Below are 27,342 nucleotides of genomic sequence, written 5' to 3' on the forward strand. Positions count from 1 at the left end.
ATAAGACATGGTTTCCCCTTTGAGCAACTCGTAGTCTAACAACAGCAAAAAAAAAAAAACCCAGACGTTTAAACACTCAATCATAAGGATACAAAATAAGTGCTAAGATCGGCATATTATAAAATTCTATGAGAATATAAGTAAGGGAGCAATTAATTTTTCCTAGTGCCTTGAAGCATGAATAGGAGTTTTCCTGTGGACAAGGAAGAGGCAGATGCTTGAAAGAAGAGCATAAGCAAATGCATAGAGCACTTGTTCTCAAAGTGCAGTCTGGGGATCCACGGGAATCCCTGAGACCACTTCAGGTGGTTAAAATAACAATCATAATAATACTAAGACATGGTTTGCTTTTTTCACTCGCATACTCTCACAAAAGTGTAGTGGCATTTTCCAGAAGCTACATGACTTGTGATATTCAACAGATTAAATGTAAAAGCAGCTATGAGAATCCAGCTGTCTTCTATTAAAGAGATTTATGAAAATGTAGAACAATGCCCTCTCTTTTCACTAAGTTAGAGTTACTTTTTAAATACACGTATGTCAACATGTAGTGTGTTTATTATTATTATTTTTAAATGAGTTAATGAATATTTAAAATATTTCAATTATAATTTCTAATGTGGTAAATACATACATGTATATATTTATATTTATATATTTATATAAAACCACCATAAACAAAAGCTCTTTGAGGGCCTCAGGAATTTTTAAAAGTGAAAAGGTTCCTCAGACCAGTAGCATAAAGGCATAAAGTTGCATGGCGTGTTCAAGGAATAAATGAATAAATGAAGACGTGCAGTTAGCTGCCTCCAGTTCTTTTAGGAGTAGAGTGTAAATTATAAATATATACATAACACATTCATACACAACGAATATGATTACCATATCCTCTCAGCCCATGAATAACAGATAAAGTATGCTAAAAGGCTGAAAGATTTAACCTGAATCTATTGGTGATTTTTGGAAAGGAGGAGGGAGCAGATTTAGTTAATCCAGTGAAAGTCATCGCATATAAATTTGCAAAATACTCCCTGGACTGAGGTCATGTGTTTAATTTTAGCAAGTAGGGTGAATACGTTTGGGTAGGTATTTATACTAAGCAGTGGACTGAACTGGAGATAGGTTTGACAGTGGAAACAGTGATACAATCTTTATTATTTTCAATGCAAAAAAAAAAATGAACTATTAATGTGATGTTCTGGTTGAGAATTTAAACTCTCAAAAAATCTGGAAATTCAAAGTCATGGTACCCATAGCAACCATAACTCTGCCCCCTTGCATGCCCAGTGTGGAGTATTTTGTATTGCAGTACATGCTGTGAAATCTATGCCTAAATGTGCTATATAACAGAGTTACAGTTGCTGTGGGAACTGTAACTTTGAATTGCCTGCCTTTTGTATCATTAAACTTTCAGCTGAAGTATTGCATTAAAGGAATTTTTTTTTCCTCCACTGCATTTCCTCATTAAAAAAAAAAAAAATTGATTGGGTGTTTTTTTTTTTAAAGGATGTAAATGATGTTAGACTCAAAAGGAAGGATAATGCATTCTTGTTTGCCAGATATATGCACTGATATAACGTTAGTGAATTACCACATTTACATATTTCAACCTTCAATAACAAGTCATAAAATAATCCTCGATTTACATAGAACCTTTAATCCTGAAGGATCCCATCACACACACAGACACACAGTAACCGAACCACATTGGACAAGAAAACTCAATAAATATTTAACAGCACCCAACAAAATTATACAGTGCTTTAGGACAAGCAGTCAGGAAGAAAGGTACTATCGTCCATTGGTGGAACACAGACTGAGGAGTGGGAAATCTCATGCTCCATTCCTACTTTTTTGATGGCATTGGCTCTGTCTTTGACCTTGAGTCAGCGACTTGAATCCCTCACAACTCTGGGTATTCCATTTTCTCTGTTTACTGAGGTAGTATTTCTAGGACCAATGACAAGAAAAGACTTCAAAAGTTCGTTTGGTTGTGTATACTACTGCCAGCCAAGGCACATACCTACATATTCTAGAACAGGCAATTACAACTACAAACTTCTACTACAAAAGGCAAGATAGTAAATATTTTAGGCTTTGAGGGCCATACGGTCTCTGTTGTAACTACTCAACTCTGCTGTTTTAGTGTGATAGATGCCATAGACAATACATAAATGAATGAGCATGGCTGAGTTCCAACAAAATTTATTTATGGACACTGAAATTTGAATTGCATATAATTTTTATTTGTCACAAAATATTTTTCTAGTGATTATTTTCAACCATTTAAAAATGTAAAACACATTCTTAGCTCGTGGGTTGTACAAAAACAGGTAGTAGGCTGCAGTTTGCCAACCCCTGCTCTAGAAGTTTGAGTTGCATGTCAGGCTGAAGGCTACCTGTAGACAGAGGTGTGCTTCTAAATATTTAACTAGCTCCCTAACCCAAAAGAGGTATGTCTGTGTTAGTTTTTATATATCTAGATCTAGATGTAGATACAGATATGTACATATGGTATACATATATGATTTAGATATATATGTAGGTGTATAAGTTCATTACACATTTTGCTGATACACAGGAAGTGTAGCACAAATGTACAAATAATAATAAAATATGCCACACTCTTCACTGTAAATTCCATAGAGCCAATCTATTCTCAGAGAATGCTTTTGTTGACTATTTGCTGAACTCTTATATCCATAGCTAACCTATAATTGCATTAGCAAATGAGTGTAGTTCCAACCTGAATATTGTTTGAAATTTTCATTTAAATTGAGGAGTAAAATAAAAGTGAGAAAACAAAGATGTACCCAAAAATCTCACTCTTTCACCAATGACATGAGCAACTTCTTTGCTGAATTATACAGCTTTCAAAAATTTCCTCATTTGTTTGTGCTATTCACTATATTGGCTACAGACTTGACACACTTTTTTAAAAAAATGTGATTTTAAGCCTCGTTAAACAGTAAGTTCTTTTTTTTTAATTTTTATTTTGTTTATTTAGTTTTGGCTGTGTTGGGTCTTCGTTGCTGCACGCGGGCTTTCTCTAGTTGTGGCAAACGGGGGCTACTCTTCGTTGCAGTGCACGGGCTTCTCACTGCGGTGGCTTCTCTTATTCTGGAGCATGGGCTCTAGGCACGCAGGCTTCAGTAGTTGTGGCACGCGGGCTCAGTAGTTGTGGCTCACAGGCTCTAGAGCTCAGGCTCAGTAGTTGTGGCGCATGGGCTTTGTTGCTCTGTGGTGTGTGGGATCTTCCCAGACCAGGGATCGAACCCACGCCCCCTGCATTGTCAGGCAGATTCTTATCTACTGGGCCACCAGGGAAGTCCTTGACACACGTTTAAGTTTAATTCATGTATTAGTCAGGGCTCTTCAAAGAAACAGAACCAATAGGAGATATATGTATCATAGTTTGATATATATATATATATATATATATATATATATATATATATATATCATAGTTTGTGGAGGCTGAGAAGTCCCAAGATCTATAGTCAGCAAGCTGGAGACCCAGGAGAACTGACCTTTAGTTGCAGTGTGAGTCCAAAGGCCTAAGAACTAGGACAGGCAATGGTATAAGTTCCAGTCCAAAAATCGGCAGGCTTGAGACCCATGAAGAGTCAGTGTTTCAGTCCAAGTCCAAAGGCTGGAAAAGACCCATGCCCCAGCTCAATTAATCAGACAGGAGTTCTCTCTTACTCAGACTTTTTTGTTCTATTCAGGCCTTCAACTGATGAGATGAGGCTCACCCACGTGGGGTTGGGGGTGATCTGCTTTACTCAGTCTACTTATTCAAATGTTTATCTCATCCAAAAACATCCTCATAGACACATCTAGGATAATGTTTGACCAAATATCTGCGTACCCCATGACCCAGTCAAGTTGACCTATAAAATTAATCATCACAATCTGCAATATTTACATTTTCTCCATTCCTTTCTTAAGTCTAAACAATCAACAGTACAATGAATCAAGCCCTGATTGGTAATGTTTGCTGAGTTCCATGCTCTAAAATACTCCCACCACAGCCAATTTCAAGCTACCAACATAATGCCAATGGGCATGGGTTGGGAAGAGATATGGTAACATACTGTGGTATAGTATTGCAGTCATCACAATACAAAAGGTATAATTAACCTCAAGAGTAGAGATAATAGTAAAATGTAGTAAAATAATTAGAAAGTGATGAGTTTTCAGTATGTACTACCTTTGTTTTTAATACAATGTATTGTGAATTTATATTTTTTATTGAAGTATAGTTGATATATATATACATACAATTTAATATTTAATAATAGACATGTTTAATAGCCAGCTTGCAAAATTCCTGAAAATGCAACAGTTAGCTGTGGTGAGCCCATAACAGGTGCTTCCAGAACGCCCTGAGAACGGCGTTGTGTAAACTTCGTTTGAGGCTCCTCTAGTCCCTTCCCATCTCTGTGAAAACCCTGCCCAATGTCGTTTTGGCCACAGCTTACTGAAGATGAGAACAGAAACCATCTCACTATTCTTCTTGGTATTGCTTTTCCTCTGAAGTACTCAGATCTCTTTACACCCTTAGTGAATTACTACATTTACATATTTCAACCTGAAATTAACAAGTCATAAAATTATCAGTCTGTGGCCATGGCAAAATGTAGGTGGAGACAGCCCAGGGACTTGCTGGTGCTTCCATGGGTTTGGCTGATGGCCTAGCACAGGGGGCTGCCACTATACAGATGACCAGTCTGCATCATTTTACCACAGTTATCTGAGAAATTCTGACAAAGCCGGAGTTAGGATTTGAGTCCTACAGACAATTATAGCCATGGACAGGGAGACACAGAAAATCAGTGAAGAGTGGCCCCTTGACTTGCAGTTTAGTGATTTACCTACCATGCCCACTCTGTTTTTAGTGCTTGTCAAGTATTTTTAAGTTGTAAATCACTAAGTACAAGGCATCATTAACGTCCATTTGAAACCGCACAGAGAAATTTTGAGTAGGTGGTATTTGAGTCCCCCAGTGGAGCCAATACCCCATGTCTGTACACTTTCTTGTCTTCGTTTTTAAAAATCAGGTATGGCAAGATGTTTTAATAACCTCAGATGGCTGGGACCTCTGTTTTTGGTATGATCTAAGATAGCTGTTCCCAGCAATGCCTTTAATACCATGCTGGGGGTCAATTTAATCAAATTCTTTATTAGTATGTGGATCACAAATGAGTCTGAAGAACAAGGAGCCTATAAGTCACCACCACCCTCTCCCCTAGGACGTGGCCACCTGAGATGGAATGGTGTGGCATTTCGGTTAGAGGGACAAGGTCACAATTTAGTCAAAAGTCATACATACTCCACTGCAGTGCATACAATTTTAAAAAGAAGAGAAAAACGGAGCTTAGTTATTTCTAAACTAAATAACCCAGAAATGTCAAGGGCACTTGAAGGCAATGAATTGTTAAAATTAAGGGGTGTTTGGGTGTATATGTGATTGGGGTGAGGGAGTGGGACTTGGCTTTGATTTACAAACGAGTCAGAATAAAACAGACTCAGCATTTCTGTTGTAACTGGAAATGGCTTGGGCAAATTTAATCCAACTTCCCTGAAAATACTTGATTAGCCTCCCAACGCGGAGGAAAATCAAGATAAGATAGGAAGTCTCTGTCTGTACTAAGGGCCGAGGACCTTGGGGCTTCCAGTGCCCACAAAGGGCATCACATGACCCCTCCCGGGGCGGGGCGGGAGGGGGCGGGCGGAGGGGTCCCTTTCTCGGAGTTACCCGCTTCTCTCTTGGCTCTGCCTTCAAGTCCGTGAGAAATCTGTCCCGAGCTACCGGCCTTTACTGCCTGGAACTGAGTTAAGAGGCTCAGTGTGTCTCCCCACTACAGCCCAGGAGACAGGCGACAAATAGGAGGCCCAAATTTAAGATGTAGCTCAACCTTTGACCACTAGAGGTCTCCTGGAAAGCAATGACCCGTATAACCCTATTTACCCTCCTTAAACCCATAGACGTTGAGCTCAGACTTCGCGAGTCTGCTCTGCTGGAGGCCGCCTTATTAATAACGCCACCCACCCCCACCGCTCGCGATGGCGCCAGGCTTGGAAGGGGGGAGGGGACTAGGCAGTGGCTGACCCTCGGACAGGGCTGGCTTTTCAATCCACGAATCAGTCCGCAGACTCCGGGGCTACCCTCTTCGAGCCCCACTTCTTGACCAAGCAAGACGGGAGAGAGCCTCTAACTCGAGGTCCCCAGGTGGGCAGCGCGGAGTCTCCCGGACTTCTAACCAGCTATGGACTAGTCAGGGGACCAACGTGTAGAATCACTTAGGTCCACCAGCAGGCCAGGATCCCCCCGCTGCCCGCTCCCCCAGCTTCGCCCCACTCGTTCCTCCTGCCCCCTTTCACCTTCCCCCTTTGCCTCCCGATCGCCGAAGTGGCCTGAGTTTGACCGGTGGAAGGAGATTAGGGGACCATTCACCGTCCCTGTTCTGGTATTTTCTGGAAAAATATAGCGGCTTCTACGTGGAAAAGGAAAGAAAAAGATTCAAAAAAAAAAAAAAAAAAAAAAAAAACGTGGTCGGGGGAGCAAGGAAGGAAACAGCCAGGTTGAATTCCCAGTCTTTATGAAGCAATTCGCTCACCAGTGAAAGAAAGCTGCAGTGGCAGCTTCGAGCCACATGCGGTAGTGTGTAGCAATTAGTAGATAAAATGCTGACTAAAGTGCTAAAACATGAAGTATTATTATAGCCAAGGTCAAAAATGTTTCATTTGTCTTTTACAATTTGGGGGGGGGGAGGGGAGGCCCAGAGGTGCGCAGAGAGGGTTGAATTTTTGAAATGGTCGCCTTCTTTCTTCAACTGTACTTAAAAAAAATTTTTTTAATGATCCTATTTATTATAGTCCAAGCTGCCTAATTATGTCACTGCTAGGTTTCGCAACTAACTTAACCCCCCGATCCTTTATTCACAGACACTGAAAAATGTGTCTACTGCTTCCCCACTCCCTTGAGGGGTGAGAATGATTTTTAATTTTTTAACCTTTTAAGTAAACCAAATAACTTAAAACAGAGAGTTGGGTTTTGGCTTAGCAAAGCAGCCGGAATATAGATGTGTGGGTATAGGTTCCTGTGTTGCAGTATAAGAAAGAGCCCAAAAATAATGTGTGATATAAACATATATTGCTTTTCCCCCACTCTTCTTTTATACACTGTGAGTCCCAGCTACAAGCTTTTTTATAGATAAAGCACTTGCTTTCATGATTCTAACTGTCCAGAATGGATTGTCTTCTTACAACATTCAATCTGTTTATGAGTATTTACCTTACATTAGCCCAAGGACCCTGCACTGCAGGAGTTTGCCTCTATTCCCCTGGGTGTCGGGTGTCTCAAGTCTTACATCTGCTCTGTGATTGATGGAACCTTGAATCCACGTTATTACTCTCTTACAAGCAGAAATCAAACAGGCTATTAACTACATTACTTCAAAGAACTGCTTCAATACAATCTCCTTATCTTAATTGAAACTTTCTTTGTATGGATATTTGCTACAGAGATAATTTACAGGTGCCCATCAAGCATCATATTAAAGAAGTAAAATAGAGGGGGTTGTTTTTTGTTTTGTTTGTAAACACACCACTGTGACCTATAATTTTAAAAGTCATTCACAGGATTGGACCTGAGGTTTGATGTTTTGGATTTTATTAGGTTCATGGGGGTGCTGCTCCTGTAAAAAGAGCGGAAAGATGCCCCTGTGATTCAGTTTTGACATCTGACTATAAGACTGCAGATATTCAGAAATATTCAGACCTAGATCCCTGCAATTGTTAACATCTCAAAAACCTTATCCGGAGTTTTCCAGAAGACAGAGATATCAGGCAGCGTGCAGCCTAGTTCAGCACCTAACCTTGTACAGACATAGAAACAGGGTTTCTAATTAGGTGAAGTTCCTTACAGACCCTTAAAGACTTACAGCAACAAAACCAGCAGAAGTTGCTTAGATGCTCTAAAGAGCTGTGTATTTTTAAAGAGAGAGATTTAATATACAATCGAGGGATACCCTCAGGCATTCTGTTGAGGTTTCCTGCATAAATGCTGCTGCATTGGTCATACAGGAAACTGACTCACAGTCGATCTCAAATATGATCTTGTCAAAATACTGCAACTCAAGTTTTTTAATATAGTATTTCTTGAACTGAATGTATATATTTACACGAACAGGACAGAGACTAACTGCAGCCTTAGGCGTCTCTCATGTATTTTTAAAAAATTATGTAAAATGCCCTTCAGTCAAGTCCATTCATATGTAAAAAAATGAACAAAACGGGTTATTCTAATCAAACGTCTGCAGTATGCATCATAAACTTAAAAAGAGACAGAAAGCACCAGAGAGCTGTAATTTCTCTTTGTAACCCATGCTTATAAAATAGAAAGATCAGATGAAATTTCAAGGAAGATAATTAAAGAGTGATGTGCAAGTCATAATTGGCTAATGCAAGAGATGGGAGACTGCGAATTGTTACATTGTCTTCCACGGTGCAGAGTTGTGATATTACTTTAAATTATTAAAATAGTTTTCGACATCTTTCAGAATACCGGCTCTTTGGCATGGGCTTTTATTACTTATTGTAATTGGAGGATCTGCCATTTTCTTTCGTTTATCTCTGTGTGTATAGAAACGAGCTAGGTCTTGCCTTTTATTACTTCCCCATGTTCTGAATCAAAAATGTGGTTTAGATAATGTTAAGTGTCCTAATTCTTACTGCAGTGGACGCAGACGTTTTGAAAAGGCATAAAAATACACACAGAGGGTCTTTCCTCCTCAAGTCACTGAATATGAGGCATTTGTGCTCTGCCGGGTGTATTAACTTCAGCCATGTGAATATAATTTTCATTAAAGTAATCCTGTTTCAACTAGATGCTGTGACTAGAGGTGAAACGTTGCGAAAGCGTTAAAAATAGCTTACTAGTAATTTCAACATCCTGTAATTTTATCACAGATCAAGTTTCAACTGTCATACTATACAGACCTTATTCCCCATATAGTACATGTTTACTTTTTTAGCATGCCAGACCCACTTTGGAAAGATTGGTGCCAATATACTAAAATCGGAGGGGGGGGGGTGGGTGTAACACTGAAAGGAGTGGGAGGAGGGCGGGGAAGGGGATGGGGGAGCGTGGGGGAAGCGAGTACACCATTTTACATCCACACTGCGAAAATGCAGTCTAGCCTGGCGGAGGACCGGCAGCTGGGTCGGAGCGAGCGAGGGCTTTGCAGTCTCTGCCTGTTCCTTGTTCTGTCGCTCTTAAGTTTCTCTGTGTTTGCATAATAGCCATGCATGCAAACCTCGCAATGCTCCAGGGCTCCAGAACAATAAATATACACATTTAAAGCCTTTATTGTCTTACGGTTCATGCCCCCGGTTTTCAACAGCTTAATTTCTGGTTGTATGTAACTAGTTTGCAAATGGATTTTTTTCAGTTTCAAACTATTATTGAGGAAGCTCCTCTCCCTTTTTGGCGGGGGGAGGGGTTGGGGGTGGGGGAGTAGCCGGTATATTATTCCTGTAGCGCTGGGTTATATAAACACATTATCATTTGAGAGCGCCCTTGGCGTCCATCAGCATTGTAAACACGTACTAGTGTATATACTTCAAAATTAAAGAATGCACACGCAGAACCGGGAGCCTGAATTCATATTCCGAGCAGACTCGCTGCTCGCATTTATTGATTTATCATGCATCGTTTATTGTTCCAGTCCCTAAATGCAGTCGCTGTCCGTTCAATATTGTTTGCAAAATCTTGAGATGTGTGTGCGCTGCTCACTTGTCTTTCTGTTTTTTTTTTTTTTGCTGAGTATTTTTTTTGCGAAGCGAACAAATGCATTAATATTTATATGTTTATATAATCGATAACCCACTTTTCCCTTCGATGTAAATAGGCATCAAAAGATAATTTAACAGATTAGTTCTCGAAAACATGGCAGTGAGGAAGCGTAATTTAACTATCAAACAAATCTACATGTCTAATAACAGCAAATCTGCTAAGGAGCATTAGAAAGAGGAGCAGCGCCCCGGAATCTCTGCAGGAAATGTTCTTTATATTAGACATATACAAGCAGGTCCTGTCAGATGCACAGCGGAGCTCGCTAGCTCTCGTCTCCTCCAAAAATCTCATCAAATGAAACCGCTAGACAAGGGAGATTGGGAAGAGGTAGATCTCATCTTCACACACTTTTAGGGCAGAATTTATTTTTACAGACCTTCCTATGTAATTTTTGCCTTGATCCATCCTCTTCCCGCCGAGATCGGACGGAGCCTTTCTGCCGATTATGAATTTGATCAACCCACGGTTGGAAGGAAACCTACACATTTTTGACAGGAGCTGAAAATTGAGTCGTCAGAGAAATATTAGGTCACATTTTCAATCATTTTGGTGCCGAAGGGGAGGCGAGAGCTTAGTTTTATATTGAGACATTACGCCGGCTGAAGGCAGAGAATGTTTTTCCCTGCCAGGACCTGATGCAATCCATTCAAGCCAACAAGTTTGGAGAGAATGTTGAGTTCAATCAATTCAGAACGTCGAGATGGAGCCCAACTCACTCCAGGTATTTCGCTCTCCTCCGCTCCTCCGATCCCGGCACCCCCCGGCACCCCCCAGCCCCCCGGCTCACCCACACCTCTGCACCCACCCACACCCCCCACAAACTTTTCACCAAACTTTTACCCTCTGCATCCCCCCAAATCATTTTTATTGTTTAAAAAAATCCCTGCAGTGATCATACATACATAATGTAATTCTACCGCCTCAGATGGAGAGGTAGGGAGAGGTGGGGGGCCCGGAGTCTTTTTTTTTTTTTTTTTTAAGGGAGGCAGAAAATTTGTGTGGGCTCTATTATTTTTTCCACCCAGCTTTATATCTGTTGGCTCTTCTGTATTAAGAGTGTGGATGTCTGTGTGTAAATGTGTCTGGGAATAGACGTTTGTGCTCTGATGGCTACATTATTTATTTGGTGCTTTTTTTCCCCTGCAGTGGGTCGGCTCACCGTGTGGCTTGCACGGACCTTACATTTTCTACAAGGCTTTTCAATTCCACCTTGAAGGCAAACCAAGAATTTTGTCCCTTGGCGACTTTTTCTTTGTAAGATGTACGCCAAAGGATCCGATTTGCATAGCGGAGCTCCAGCTGTTGTGGGAAGAGAGGACCAGCCGGCAACTTTTATCCAGCTCTAAACTTTATTTCCTCCCAGAAGACACTCCCCAGGGCAGAAATAGCGACCATGGCGAGGTGGTAAACTTATATCTCCCTCTCTTCTTTCTTTATTATTTTTTCCCGTAGTAATGCTTATTACAGGGCAAGCTTGAAAATACTGTATTCACTTCTGCAGGCGAACAGGATCGACTTCTTTTTTAAAGGGGTAGCGCCACTAGCTGGGGCTCGAGTATTTTGCCATTGTCAGAGTTTGGCTGTCAGCTTTACAAAGAAGATCCAACTGCTGATTTTAGTCAAGATCAAATAACTTGTTCGAGAAGGGTTTTGTTGAAGGATGTGTGTGTGTGTGTGTGTGTGTGTGTGTGTGTGTGTGTGTGTGTGTGATCCTGCTATTGCCGCTTGAACATCACATGCTTTTTATATTTTTTGCCTTTTGAAAATTTACCTTCGCGTCTGGCTCGGTAGGGGATGGGTGGATTTCTTTCGGTGGGTTTCGATATTGTTCCCGTTTTTCTTTTCTTTTTTTTTTTTAAAGTAAGTATTTGATATGTTTAAGAGGGCGGAAATTACGAAATGGAGGCAGAGTGAGATCAAAAGCTATTGAGTTGGCAAAGACGTGTTGAATAAAGTGATAAATGACAGGTACTGGAATAATACATTCAAATAACTTGCAGATCTGCCCGGGCGGATTTCAAAGCGGTCGTGTAACCGGCACAAACACGTTAAGCATTAACAACTATCTCTCGTCCCCACCCCCTCCCCCCGGACAAGCCATTTGATGTTCTAGTTTTCAATTACTCCACGCAAAGTGGACGCCTTCCAGCGCGATCTTTGGGGATGTGTGGGACGCGGACGGGGGAGGGAAGGGCAGAGGGGTGTGTGCTCACCCCCTGGCCCTGCGGGTCCGGAGTCCTCCGTGCCCAGACGGCGCTCCTGGGGAGGGTGGAGAGGGACAGAGCCTCCCCGGCACGTTTCTGGGCGGCCCCGGGGGCGCTCGCCGGCGCTCCCGGCAGGACGCCCGAGGTGAGCCCGCTGTCACCGGTCGCCGGGGCGGCCGCCCCTATTCGGCTCTGTCATTTCATGTGTGACCGCATTTCTGCGGGCTCCCCTCGTCAGCTGACCGACCTCAGCACCCTGGTACCTACCGGGGGAACTGTTTTGGGGAGGCTGTGCCTGCGGCGCGGCGGGGCGGGAGGGCGCGCGGCCGCCCGTCAAGGCTTTGTGTTGCCCAAGCGGGAGCAGGGCAATCAAACTCAGACTTCTGAGGGCAGCTAGCTCTGTGCCAGGCTTTCGAGCTGTCGAGGTAGGTGTAAGGACCTTTTTGTTAAGTGAATGGTTCCCCGTTTAACTCATCCCGGAGCTCGAAGCTGCCTGCCAGTCCTTCCAGAATTCCTTGGTCTGGTGGAGTTGATTGTACTTTTGTCACCTCCAGTTCGCTCCTTCTCGCCGAGATCGAGTTTCCCGTCAGTGGTCTATGCCGGTTAATTACCGGAGTTCGTCAAAACGTTCGCCCTCGTTTCAGCCTCTTCGGAAATAAGCCCCTCCCTCCTCTCCGAACACCTCTCCCAACCCACACGCCCTCCCCTCCGCCCTCCCGGCCAGCTATGGGTTTTAAACGTTCACCTTTCCCGACGTCTGCCGGCAATTTTACAAAGGTGTTGTTTGGAAATGCTGTGAAAAATCCTGCAGCCTACCAACAGGTTGAGCTCTTTGCACCGCCCAAGGTTTGGCTCGGCCCCCTCCCCCGACCCAACTTTCCTGCGCAGCTGTCTGCCTTCTCCTCCCCCTCCTGATTTCTTATTATTTGCTTTTCAAATTTATTACTTCAACATGGCCTGTGATCTGGAAAAGGGAAGGATTAAATATCCAGAAAAGAGCTGGTGCCTAATAGACTTCTGACTGAACCCAGAAGGAAATTATTCAGTGTTTTATGGGATATTTTGTGGCCACGCTCTTTTTTTTTTTTTCCAATTGAAAGCGGAATATTTTTTAAAGACCCCGAATTGACCCCACTTGGTCCAGTTTTAATTTCTGTTGTGTAATTAAATAGTAAATTCTGATTTAAGAATAAAAGAAATATTAGCCGAAGGTTGCATCTGGTAGTACTAATGATAGTGAATAGATATATTTTTAAATACACGATTTTTTAAAAGACATTATTCATTATGGGGAAATGTAAGCGAACCATTTTAATGATCTTTGCGTTTCGTCGCTGCTATATGAGCCATACCTGAGAAAATTAATCTTGCCATTTAAAAGTAAACTCTAGGGGGTTTGGAGAGGGAGATGGCTCTATTTATATTCCTCAGCTGCATATACATCGTCTAATATTATGCATGATTTGTTTTTTAATGCTAACACGGCTGGTAATTAGCTGTATGATTATAGTTGTATATTTCATTAGGACTTTGGATGATGTCCTTGTGAATTATTCAGCCATATTAAAACAATTTTCAATTGAGATAATGACACGCCTCAAAATTATGCAAATACAGGCTACATTGTGCAAAATAATTATGACAAATGTAAAGCAGGTAGAAAGTTTCCCAGTGCAGATCGGTTTTCCACCCTGGTGATGCCATTTGCCCCCTGGCCTAAGATAGTCAGTCATGAGCAGAATAGCAGCAGCAGTCTCCTCTGGAGGAGAGCCTGCAGATACCAGCATTTGCTGCTGGTACCTAGAGGGGCAACAGGGCCCTCTCATTAAGACATTTGCTTTGTTTTCTCTTACTCTGTTAACTTGTTTATGTACAGCGAAATGATTTTATTATTGATCTTAAATAGTTTTGAATGATGCATTTGCCATTTGCAATGCATAACTGAAAGAGAAAGGTTTCCTGGGGACGTGCACTGTGCCTTGGAGAAAATGTTCAGCACATTTAAATCAGCCAGTACAGTTTATTGAAAGTAACCAAATGGAGGTTAATAATTTCTTGATTGAGCTGACATCAGCATCCATTTCAAAAGGACAGCCAGGACTCCGTATGCTTTTTTGGCTCAAGAACATCATTCTGTCTTTTTATGATTTCTTGAAATGTAAAGACATCAGTTCTAAAAACAGGGACATTATCATTGTGCGAGATTAGAAATAGCGTCCCTGTGTGGTTTGCTACGATCTGCAGAGGACAATTTTTTTTTTTTTTTGGTGGGGGAGGGAAATTTTCTTATTGATCTTTGCATTAATTGTATCAGGCTAGATAAGGCAGGGATTTGTATGCCCATTTTATAGATGGAGACAGAGGCTTGAAGAGTTTATGTGGCTTGTCAAAGGTCGCCGGCTAGAACCTAGGCCTTCTTAAGCTTTAGGGTTGCTTTATTTTCCCGCTGAAACCTACCCTTGGAACTAGAGCTTGAATACATCATATTATATTCCAGAAGTGTGTGTACTAAATGTGGGCAGTTCCTTGTACATTTTAGAACTATATCACCAGATATTTAGGTAGCAGAATCATTCTTATTCTATAAAGTTCAGTTAATCCTAGCCAGTGTCATAGAACAATAAGTTACATTTTAATACCATTATTAATAATCATTAACAATTTATTACTAGTTTAAGTAATGAGGATAATGTCTGGCCTGCTTATATCACTGCTGCCTACGCATACTTAACAGTGCTGGCAGCTGGTGTGGAGGAAAAGCATTCCAGAGACTCACATCTTGATTCTACAACTAACTATTTGTTTGCCCTTGGATAACTGTAAACACTCTGAACCTCAGTTTCTTCATCTGCAAAATGGGAACAATAGTAAAGCTGACTGGGGATTGTTATAAATATCAAGAGACATTATTATGGGCAAAATTACTTTATAACTGTAAATTAAATAAATAGAAAAGAGGGCTTCCCTGGTGGAGCCGTGGTTGAGAGTCCGCCTGCCAATGCAGGGGACATGGGTTCGTGCCCCGGTCTGGGAAGATCCCACATGCCGCCGAGCGGCTGGGCCCGTGAGCCATGGCTGCTGAGCCTGCGCGTCCAGAGCCTGTGCTCCGCGACGGGAGAGGCCACAACAGTGAGAGGCCCGCGTACCGCAAAAAAAAAAAAAAAAAATAGGTGGATGTACAAGGTTGGATTTCAGCCTGACGGATCATGGGCTGGATTCTACAAGAAAGCTTGCTGGTCCCCTGCAACAGTGAGTGTGGATGAGTAAGTCAGTGATGTCAGGGAGTCAGTATCAAGCATATCTGGGCACTACAGATTTTAGCATGCAGCCAGGGTATCTAACAGTGGTTTGACTATCACCAGCCTCACTATCCAGTCAAAAATTGTTAAAAATCCATATTCGCAAGCCCCTACTGGAATTAATTTATTTAGAATCTCTGGAATTGGGGTCCAGGATTCTGCATTTTAAATAGTCTTGCTCTAGCTGTGTGGATCTTGGGCGAGTTTTAAACTCTGTGCCTCGGTTTTCTCATCTGTAAAATGGAAATATGGTACCTACTTCCCAGGATTATTTTAAGGATTAAAGGAGTTAATACATGTAAAGTGCTTACAACTGAGGTGGGCACATAGCAGAGTCTCCAGTAATGGCTGACTCATTATTATTATCATTAATATTAGTATTATTGTTCTCGTTAGAGTTTGAGACCACTACCATGGACCTTCCTAAAGAAAGCTTTTGTCTATGAGAGGGTGGCATTTAGGTTAGTTTACTAGAACATATAGCCAATTCAGGTCCCCCCAGATCAGGCTGGCTTTCATCCATATGGTGGTTTTAGCTGTGTTGCCATTACAAAAGGCTCCTTAAGGATTTACGTTTTAGTATCGAAATATGCTGTCAACTGGATCAGCAGGAGTTTTTAGAAGATCACCTGATCACATCACAGACACATTCTGAAATTCAGGAGGTGCTGAACTGGCCTTGCTCTGCCTGTGGGTGGCCACTCACTGGGTCTCTGGTCTGTTTCCATGAGCTGATTTCTTTTTTTAGAAGTTTCTGAGATCTCTTCAGTGTCCTCACTAGCCTTGCAGAATTTCTTTAACTTTTCTAAGCCTCAGTTTCTTCATCTGTCAAATGGATTTAATGGTTTCTACTTTGCCAAGAGAATTAGTAATAATAATGAAAAGGTCCTGGCAACTAGCCTCGTACCTATACATGCGAGCTCAGCAAATGATGGATGCTGTTATAATAGTTATCGTTTATTTTTAGTAATGATCTTAAGCTAAGAGAAGGAATATCTTTACTCTCTCCCTAGCAGGCCCTTTAGAACTAGGGTGAGAACTAATGAATTACATGGACAGAGTTTACTGGACTGTGACAAGTGTCAGCAAACTAAGGCCAAAGGGCCAAATCTGGCCCACTGTCTGCTTTTGTAAATAAAGTTTTACTGGAACATAGGCTGTTTATGTATCGTTTATAGCTGCTCTCAGACTACAGTGTCAGAGTTGAATCGTTGTGACAGTGACCATATGGCCCACACAGTGGAAAATATTTACTCTTTGGCCCTTTACAGAAAAAGTTTGCTGACCCCTGCCCTATGGAGTTGATCGGAAATAAGGAATGTGACTGTGTACCTTTTAGTCTTTCTTACTTGGCTTTGGAGCAAGATCCAGTAATAGAAGAAATACCTTAACATTAATATGTCAAAACCCTTTATATGTACAAAATTCTGTTTTAGCATTGAGCCTAGGATGTTAAAATTTGAGAATCAGTAGAATGTATACTAAGTTGTATTTTGGATGGTTAAGTTCCCAATTCCAGCCAATGCTGGTTTCATCTATCTTGAGTTAATGAAAGCTGCTTGCTGAGTGCTATGTGCTCCGTGCTTTGCTAGGTACAGAGACGGATGTGAAACAATTCATGATGTGGCTTTTTTTCTCAAGAAGCTTATCAATCTTGATAGAGAGATGAGATCAGCCCACGTTTTTAAAAAATGTAAAAGCAATGTAAGATGTAACACATTGGTGAATTGTTCTGACAGTAAATGCAATACGTTTTCAAAGGAAGGGTCACTATCTATATGTTTTTGGAAAACGCATGTGTTCAACTCCTCAGCTGCTGATTGAAGACCTACTAGGTGCTGGACAGTGGGGTACTGAGATACAGGAGAATGGCCCAGCCCTCAAAAAACTCTTAGTCTACCCCCATAGACAGACACTGGTCACAGAAAAGCTGTCAGACTCTTATCTGCATCCCTTAGTTAAAGTGGAGATTAACTAAGGTCACTATTTATTTGTAGCCTTTCGCAATCTTTCTGGAAACTATGAAGCACTGTCTTCACCTTTGAGGTCTTATTCACTCCATGCATATTTATAGAGCACCCATTTTGTGCCAGAGCCTATTCTAGGCCCCGACATCCAGCACTGAACAAGACAGACAAGTACCCCTGCCCTCAGGGGACTTACAGTCCAGTGTTTGGTTTTAATCTCCCAGGTAGTTTTCACATGGTGCTTCCTGGAATGGTTATAAACTGTGTGCTTTTCCTGTGCTTGTCACTCCCTCTTCCCCCTCCCCACTGCAGTGCTGTTCTCAGAAGCAGAGGGTTGTGTCTTACTTACCTCTGGGTCTCCCCAGAGCAGTCAGTGCATTCATCAAGTATCTACTGAATGACTAAATGTCGTGATTAAAATGAATGCTTCCCCACAGCCTGCTTTCTTTAAGCTTGGCCCAATTTCTTTCTTTCTGGCAGAGGGTCATTCACCTGTGGGCCAGCTCCAGCAGCCCACCTCACACTTCTTTCTCTTCTAAAATCCATATCATTTTGCACCATAGGCTGTGAAAATGCGCAAAGGTTTTTTTTTTTTTGGTAGAACTCGCCAAAGAAATTAGTGACTATTTGGGACTGAATGATCAGGCGAGAGCCAGCATCTCCATCTTTTTTTTGTTTTGTTTTGTTTTGGTTTTTTGCGGTACGCGGGCCTCTCACTGTTGTGGCCTCTCCCGTTGCGGAGCACAGGCTCCAGACGCGCAGGCTTAGCGGCCATGGCTTACGGGCCCAGCCGCTCCGCGGCATGTGGGATCTTCCCGGACCGGGGCACGAACCCCTGTTCCCTGAATCGGCAGGCGGACTCCCAACCACTGCGCCACCAGGGAAGCCCCAGCAACTCCATCTTTTTGAGCATGTTTCCAGTCTTCAGCCATCAGCCTATAGAAAGTCAGGGCTTTGGGGGAATTCCCTGGCGGTCCAGCGGTTTGGACTCTGAGCTTTCACTGCCAAGGGCCTGGGTTCAATCCCTGGTTGGGGAACTAGGATCCCACAAGCGGCACACGGTGGCAAAAAAAAAAAAAAAAATTGTATTAAAAATAAATAAAGGTTGTTTAAAAAAAAAAAAGTCAGGGCTCTGGGGTGGCAGTCTGCGGAAAGATGGGACTTCAGGGAAGGGGAGTCATTTCTCACCTGAGTGTTGGTTGGCAGTTCCGGCGAACTAGCATGTTTTCCAGACTGATGGTCTTGACGAGGCCACGTGTTTGATAGCAAGTCAAAACCGTAATCAATTAAAACCTGTCTTGACATTTAGAGTGTCAGGCACATACTAAGGAAATGTTATTTTTATGGAGTGCACGAGTCCATACATGTAAATACTTCGCTGTTAGTTATTAATAAAGCATGCCATTGTTCATAGTGGCATCTAGTGATACATGACTCAGGCTCATTTATCAAAGTCTAGTTTTAACCAATATCCAGAATATAATTGCTGGAATCAAATGGATTTGCTTGTCATTTTTTATAGCCAGGGTGGTTGGATATCTGCCATCTTCTACTCGGAATAATATTGTAGCTAGTGATTACCCGTTGGCTTGGCTTTTAAATAAATTTGAAATAAATTTATTGATTGTTGGCTTAAGGATTCATTTGCCTCTCAGAAATGTGGTCGTGGATTCCTGCATTTCTTGAAAAATCTGCTCCTGCGCCCTTGCACGAGGATGGCTTTTTCTAGCCGCACCATGGTCCTTGCTGGCCTCCTGGAGATTAGAACCTAGGCCTTGGCCTTTGCAGAGCATGGCTCGCATCCTGTACTGTGAGCACCCGTACTGACGACACGTTTCCAACGTGCAGATGATGATGATGATTGAAAGGGTGCTTTAGACTCATGCTAATGGCATCAAGTCTCCAGTACACACTTGCCTACATTAATTCTGCTTTTAAAATCAGACGCATTGTTAACAGCGTTCAAGATGGATATTTGACATTTGTCGCACAGACTAGGATGTGTGGTTTAACTGCATGAATTTTCTGTAGGATCTTTGTGGCTGTATGAATCGACGCACAGTGGTGGGTGTCCTTACACACATGAACATCAAGTTCCGGGTCCCATCTCCATCCTTGAACAGAGAGAAAAACTGGGGGTAGAAACCACGTGTTGCTAGTCAATCTGGTGGCCCCATAACCATCTCCCCTCTCCCCACCTTTCCTTTCTCATGACTCCAGCGCACCTGGGCTGGGATGCGCATCCCTCCTCCCCAGAGTCGAGTTCCAAGCCGGATCAGTGGCACTAAACATTAAACTCTTGTCTTTGGGAATAATAGGCTTTGCTTTGTACACCCTCAAGCATGTTGAGCTACTGTGCAGGCTGGAAAATAAAAATGTTCTAATTGTGTCTTTTAAATAAGCATAGGATTGAATTAATTAGACCATATTTTGTCTTTAGTTGCTTAGTTACCCAATAGTATTCCTGGGCACGAGTAAGATAAATTGGCTCTTTTTGTGCTGCCTGTGTCCTTTAATCATAATTACTGTATTGCTTAGGAGAGTAAAGCATACATAGATTTTGAATTTTTTATTAATAGTCAAAAGTATGCATATGATATATAAAGTATATGCTGTTTAACCTGTTTTATATGCTTTTATGTGGGAAGAAGTTTTACTGTGGTGGTAACGTTTGCATTAGTTGCTCAAAGATGTAGTTCTGGGAAATACATAATTGAAATGTTTTTGAATTGCTTTTTCTGGCCTTTTCAATCTTATTCAAAATAATAGTGCCTCCAGTCCTAGAGCAGTCATTCTCATTTGATTTAACATCTTTCTTTGCACTGCATGCGCAGCGCCCAGTTTTAACCCTGCAGAGCCTAGATGAGGTTTTGTGATTCATGGGCCTCACACTTTGTGCCTTATGTTTTGGGGTTCACACTGTTGGGGGGCAGCAGAGCGCCTGCATCCAGCAACCATTACTCCAGTGCCCTTCGCTCTGGCAATCTTCCGTGTTCCTCGCAGAAGGCTCCAGGGTTGGAGATCATAAGAGTTTGTTGTAGCTTGGACTGGACAGTGCTATGTGCTTGCCTTCTAGGGTCATGCAAAATGGGATGTGGCTTCTGGAAGGAACTTGGGTTTCTAGCCCCCTATCCCACCCCTCCACCACGGAGGGCAGCAAGAGTTGGACAGCTTGATGTAGTTATTGAACAATGGGAGAGTCTGGCTTAAGACCCAGCATGTGTGCTGGGCAAATGTATGTGAAAATCGACCCCATTGTTCTGTTGTATTTGAAAGCAAATAAATTATTTACAGATATTTGCTAATTAAAGCACATGTTGTTTTACCAGCACAAAAGAACATGGTATTACTGGAGACAAAGAAGTAAGTGCGAATAATCTAATCTTGATAATTCTGTGTGTTCTTCTTAAAGGACGAATATGTTTAAAAATATGTACATATACATACATATCAAAGTGTGTGTGTGTATGTATATACAGATATGTATATATGGAGTTGTTTGTGTGTGTGTGTGTGTGTTATTCTCACAAAGGAAGCCTTGCATACTACAGAGATAACAGGCCAAGTTACCATCCAGTTACTTGTCACTAGGCCTGCTCAAAGCTCCCTGTGGAACATTGGAGATGGAAATCATGTTGACAGAATATTGTTTTCCCTTTAGTCCAAGCTTTACTTGCCGTCATCTATTTTGAGCTCAGCTCCGAGTACCATTGGGAAAAAAGCAAACTAGCCAGATACTGTACCAGGGAATAAAAATGTTCTCATTCATTACCTTGTCCTCACACTTTCCTCAGTGATGGGCCCAGGTTTAGTGGTTTCTCTTCTGTAACGACCCAACTTTGGCGACGTTCTGATTGGAAATTTGCCTTGTGGCATGAGGGCCTCTGACATGCGGTGAAGCCGTCCGATGCAGAATAGGTTGTTCTGATGTTCTGAGACCTTCTCCTGGCATGAACGATAGCCTGTCCATGGGTGCAGCAGGTCCCTCTGCCTCTGCCATCAGACATGTGTGCTTGTAGGCGGGACTGGCCAGACAGCTCTTGGCGCTGTTGATCACGATGACCAGGAAGACTTGCCATGCTTATCTCAGAAAAAGGCTCCTGGCTGATGTGCCATGGACGTTTTAATAGACTCACAGGATATTCAAGAGAACAAGTCCAGCCCCCTCTATTTAATAGATGCAGAGACTAACCAGAACCCAGTCCCTCAAGCACAGTGGTCTGCTGCTTTGGGGAAGGGCTGCTCTCTTGAGGTTACAGTCTGAGGCAAGTAGGCAAGTGTTTCCCATGGGCGCGTTCAGGTGGGTCGTTCCAGTGCCCTGTCTTACACCAGTAGTTGGTACCTCTGTGGGAGATCACTTTTATAAAGTCACTAATGGAGTGTATGGTTTTTATTCTAATGATGAGATACTTACCAAAGGGTGAGTGATTACACAGAAACCGGGCTTTGATATTCAGGGTCCCCTCTGGATTTCACCTTTATTACCCTCATTTCCAAATTCTTTCCTGGAGCCAGGAGGGCCCTCTGATAGGGATATTTATATTGACTCAAGAAAAGCATTCTTGGTGATAAACAGAATTGGCATTTCTGCTACCGTCTGATATTCATGGATGGTTTCTTTTGTTCAGAAATTTTTATTGTGTGCCTGCTATGTGCTGGTTCTCTGCACTGGGATATAACAGTTAACACAGTGACTAATACCCAGATAAAGATTTCTGTTCTTATGTTACTCACTCTCTAAAGGAAGAAGGAAAAGGTGAGTTCATTGATTTATCCAAAATGGAGGAAACCCATCACCAGACACTGTAGTCTTAGAACCACATTCACACTTCCTTCTTCCAGGTGCACAACCCAGAGGAAACTTCCCAACTTGCTGTTTTCCAAAACCATTTGCAAAAGTTTCACCCACAGTGTTTTCAATGAAGTTACATTTTTTTTCTATTGAGTAGCTATTATGTGTCAGGCATTGCAAATAAATTAACATATAAATTAAATACTCATTTAGTTCTCAAAGAAATTCTCTAAGGTTGGTAGTATTGTGACATTTCCACACTTTATAGACTAGGCAACTGAGACCAAAAGAGGTGTTAAGTAACTTGCCCAAGGTCACGTCTAAATGAGACTGAGAGGCAAGATTGAAAACACCGGATTCTCGATTCTGCCAGGTGATCTTCATATCCCCCTATTTAGAATATATTGAGAAATATATTATATATATTTTCATTTTATACTGACCTATTCTTTATCTGAGCCTTTATGAATAGTTTCTTTTGGTCCTTCATCTATTTATTTAGCATATGGTTCTTGAAAGCTTCTATCCTGCTGTCTGGGAACTTGCATTCAAATTGGCTGTTGACTGATCCGCGAGTATTTGGTAATAATACCGCGCACCTGCTCAGTAAAGTGTTTGCACGGGCTCTTTAAATCCCACAAGCCCACGGGAGGAGCCAGGCACCTCCCTCCTGAGCGGCGTCTGTGTGCAGGCCGTGCTGGGCCCTGGAGAGACAGGTAGGAAACCAGGCAGATCCTGCCTTCGTGGGGCTTCTCACTGGGTGGGGAGCACAGGCACGATTAAGCAAACAATCCTAAATAAATGGGTGATTTTGTGGTGCGGTCAGCATGGAGAAGGGAAAATACAGCGACCTATGATGGCGTACCTGATCTTGTTAGGAAGGTCTCTGGAGGCATTTTGCAAGAAGTAGTGTTTGAACTCAGGGCTAAAGAGATTCCAGTGACGATTGGGAAAAGGTTTCTTGGTAGGATGTGGAGGGGGGAGCGTTCTCCCTTTGGCATGATTTCTGGGCTGAGCCGAATCTTGGTGAACCCAGGAAACAGGTTGGAGACGCCCACTGAAGCCCACTGGAGGCACCTACTATTTTAGATCCCATTGAGACACCTGCGTAGCATTTTCAGAACTGATTTACATTGGCTGGCTGGCTGTGGAGAAGTAGAAAACGGAGCCGCAAACTAAGGCCTATAGGCCAAATCTGACCCACTGCCTGTTTTGTCAATAAAGTTTTATTGGCACACAGCCACCTGTTTACAAGTGGTCTCTGGCAGCTTTCACACTATCGTGGCAGAGCTGAGTAGTTGCGAGTGACGCACAGAGCCTCACGTGTTTACCATCTGACCTTTTACGGTAAATGTTTGCCTGGCCCCTGGTCTGATACGACTTTAATAAAGTTAGTAGTAAAACTAGGTGCCGACAGCTTTACATGGACATTCTGTTTACTCTTAACACCCACAGTACTATGAGGGAGGCTCTAGGGCCATGTCGTTCTGCAGGCGGGCAACCCGAGAGGCTAGGTAACCCGTCCAGGTTTCTAAGTTCACTCATCAGGTAAATGAGAGAGACTGAATGGGAGCTCGAGCTGTCTTGATTCCAGAACACAGGCGGCAGACGCCTCGTGCTGTCCTGCCGACAGGTCGAGGAATTGGGGGTTGTATCCGAAGAGGGGTGTAAAATTTGCTGAGGTTTTTCTCTGTGAAGTAAAATAGCACAACTGCTGTATCCTGTTCAAAAACCACCTCCTCTATGGTGTCTTCCACTGACGAGGAGAGAGAGGAGCCTGGAGCCAGAGGCACAGGTGTGGGCCGGGCAGGGAGGCCGAAGTGGATGGAGCCAGGCTGGGAGACAGAACCGGGGAGCGTGTGACTCGTCTGGACGTTGCCCCTCGGGTCCTGTCGAACGTTGCATGCGGGCAGCAGTGTCATTTGATGTTGCCATATCTTTCCATTTTTTCAAGAGACGTGCCAGAAAGCCAGATTTTTGTGTGGTTTTAGTTGGCAGTTCCATACAATTTTTAAGAAAACACTGTGGGCCAAACGCAACATGTATTCAGTCTAGATGTGGCCCACGGGCTGCCACCTTGCACTCTCTGGAGGAAAGCTTTGGAATATTACAGTTTTGAAAACTTTCTCACATTTGGCCCGTTTTCTGTCATGAAGCAAAAGGAACCTGTTAGTCCTAAAGGGGCAGCAAAGGGAGGAGGCCAGGCAGCCCGGTGGGCAAAGCCCTCACCATTTTCTCCAGCCGAAGCTCCAGAGTCTGGAGGGATGGAAGGAATGGACGGACGTGCAAGCTGGGGAAGTCAGGAAGGGCACAGGGATTAAGATGTGGGAAGAAGGGCTTCCCTGGTGGCGCAGTGGTTGGGAGTCCGCCTGCCGATGCAGGGGACACGGGTTCGTGCTCTGGTCCGGGAAGATCTCACGTGCCGCGGAGCGGCTGGGCCCGTGAGCCATGGCCGCTGAGCCTGCGCGTCCGGAGCCTGTGCTCCGCAACGGGAGAGGCCACAGCAGTGAGAGGCCCGCGTACCGCAAAAAAAAAAAAAAAAAGTGGGAAGAAAGAAGTGTGAGTGGGGAGGTGGCCTGCAGCCATGCTGAAGGCGCCCTGCCGAAGGGGGTTGTGAGCAGACCCTTGAAAATACTTCGGCCTCTCATGGGTGGAGATTTTTGGGAGTGAGAATGACAGCAGGGGAAATCCTTGGCAGATGAAGCCATAGGCAGGAAGGCAGGACTTTGCAATGTTGGATGTGGTCTGTGTTCGGCAAAGGAGCGGGGCTGTGGTGGACAGTGGGGTAGACTGAAGCCAGACCTCGGGTTGTCTAGCTGGTCAGGTTGGACTTGAACCTAGAGGCAGTGCTGATTAATAATTTCACGTGTGTGTTTTTTCCTTCTGTTTAGAATGTAAACTCTTAGTCTCAAAGCTTGGTAGAACCACATGTGCGTATGTACTCTGACTGGTAGTAGCTGCACGTCATCTTGGTCCGTTACTTAATTTTTCTGGGGTCTCTGTTTGCTTATCTGTGAAGTAGGCTAATCTTGCTGGGCTGTGATTATCAAATGAGACTTGTATGGGCATAAAATCTCAAACCCTGACCTGGCTAATAGAAGACCCAGGCCTTTAGCAGATGCTAGTCATCGACCCTGTCCTTTCTGGTCCGGGACCAAATCCGAACTTTATTGTCTCCATGAAGTCTGTCATGGTGCTAAGACTGTTAATAGCCCCTTACTAAGTAATTTATTGGTTGAATCATTGGGTTACTATTGTTTGAAAAAACAATAACTAAGAAAATTATCAATTTAAATTGAGTTAAACTTCCTGGTTCTCCGTCTGTCCTGAGAGATTTTTCTTGTGTTTAGGTTCAGAGTTTTTGATTCATGTTTGAAGTTTCCAGTCACTGTGAAGGAGTCACCCTGCAGCCCATTCTGCTCTGTTCTATTTGGGTCTTAAAGGACCCTCAGGGGGCATTTCTTCCATCAGCCACAACAAAATAAAAAGAGATGGGAGTCAAGAGACCAAACCTGCATTCCAGATGTCCCATCTCAGTGTGCCGAAGAAAGTGCAGACCTGGTGCTTCCCAGGTCCCTCCCCTTTCATGATGCAACCTCTGGGAAACCTGGTGTTGATGTGCTGGATGTGCACAGCATTGAATTTATTGTAAATACCTTCCCTTTCCCGCCATTTAAAAATAGCCTCTCCTAGTTCTTATTTTTCAAAACACCCCTAATCTGGAAATGGGTTTCACCCCCTTGTCCTCTCCTCCTTTTCCTCTTTCGGTGGTGGTAAGGAGTGTAATTCCAGACCAACTCCTTTGAGATGTGTGATGCCAGGTTCTTTCAAAAAGCAGAAGGCATCAGCAGGGAGAAGTATGTAAAGGGCTAGAGTCCCAGCCACAATGGCTGGGGAATCTTAGAAGAAGGATCTTCAAAAAAGAGGCTGCCTGCTGGGCCATTAAATCCTTTTGCTTTGGGTTAATCCCACAGTGTTTATCAGATGACTAGGATTCAGATGAAAACACTGCTGTAGCACCCAGGCTCCTCGCCAGATTATTCCAAAATCTAGTGTACATGGGTTATAGATACAGAAAATAATTCAATTCTGTCTGTCGTAAGTGAGATAATCGGTTCCATTCTGTTTCTCGTGCGCATTCTCCGTAATAGTCTAATTGTGTTCTGTGCTCCTGGGGGCTGAATGTGTATTCAGCAACAATGCAGTGGGTTGTGAAATATGCATCCCCAACTATCTGGGCAGGCAAGAAGGAGGTTCTAGTAAAAAGGCGGAAGATGTTTTTTCTAATGCAAATGGTATGGATCACACACATGGTAGTGTCTTTGAAAATTATCAGTAGGCTCTGTTTTTTTTCTTTACAGTTATAGGTCCTGTTTCTCCACATTTTGGATGTTACTAGATCAGTAATTCAATAGACAGCCAAGCAGGTGTTCAAATCACTTCTGACCCCCAGAATTCCTTCAATGACCCCTCGAAGTAGTGGAGTGAAAACATTCTCAGCATGACAGAATATTGAGGTACCTCAGTTGCCTTAATTCTTTTTTTTTTTTTTTTGGTCTTAATTTTTAAAGGCTATTTTCTGCCTTTTTTCTCTCTTTTTAAGGAAAGAGAAGCCTTGCTTTGATCTTGGCCATGAGGGCTAGAGGATTGTGTATGTACAGGACCTGTAGATTGTACATGTAGGCAGCACCGTTGTCTAACTGGTCAGCTGTGCCAAGACCCTTGAGAAGGTGAGAGGAGGACAAGAGACACGAGGCTTGGAATTCTTCTGCAGGAGCGGAGGACATAATATAATCTTGCTCTTAACATTTCTATTTTTAAATAGAGGCCTTTTGACGGCAAACTTTTATTCAGTTCACTTCAACCAATATTTATTAGTACACACAAGGTACCGTGGAGGTGATAAAGAGATGAGTAAGATTGGCCTTTCTCCCTCTAGTTGCTTAGAGGAGAGAGAACAGAAAGTCAGCCTTACTGGACAAGCTTATATTTTATTCTGCCCCTTCCGTCCTGAAAGGGATGCTTATACTGTTCTGTAGTATTCTTGGAGATTTCTATGGATAACCCCCAAAAAGAAAAGATCTCTTTTACACGCAGTTATTTCAGGATTTAGGCAGTTGCATAAAGCATTCTTCCATTGGCTTGTCAACCTCTCAGCAGAAATTAATCTAATTTCCAGGCACAGTTAAAAACTGGTATTTAGCACCTTGTTTCACAG

At 42.9% G+C, this 27,342-nt stretch overlaps 1 protein-coding gene across 1 annotated transcript in view; it reads left to right on the plus strand.

Annotated features, from left to right (window-relative positions):
• Positions 1 to 10,552: 10,552 nt before the first annotated feature.
• Positions 10,553 to 27,342, plus strand: part of ARID5B (AT-rich interaction domain 5B) — a 189,355-nt gene continuing 172,565 nt past the window's right edge. Inside the window, exons 1-2 of the mRNA XM_060125627.1 lie at positions 10,553 to 10,583; positions 11,009 to 11,263. Of these exons, the coding sequence (XP_059981610.1) occupies positions 10,563 to 10,583; positions 11,009 to 11,263 (276 nt within the window). The 5' untranslated portion in view covers positions 10,553 to 10,562. The remainder of the gene's footprint in view (positions 10,584 to 11,008; positions 11,264 to 27,342) is intronic.

This window comes from Lagenorhynchus albirostris, chromosome 16, assembly GCF_949774975.1.
Source record: "Lagenorhynchus albirostris chromosome 16, mLagAlb1.1, whole genome shotgun sequence".
In the NCBI taxonomy this organism is placed as follows: domain Eukaryota; kingdom Metazoa; phylum Chordata; class Mammalia; order Artiodactyla; family Delphinidae; genus Lagenorhynchus; species Lagenorhynchus albirostris.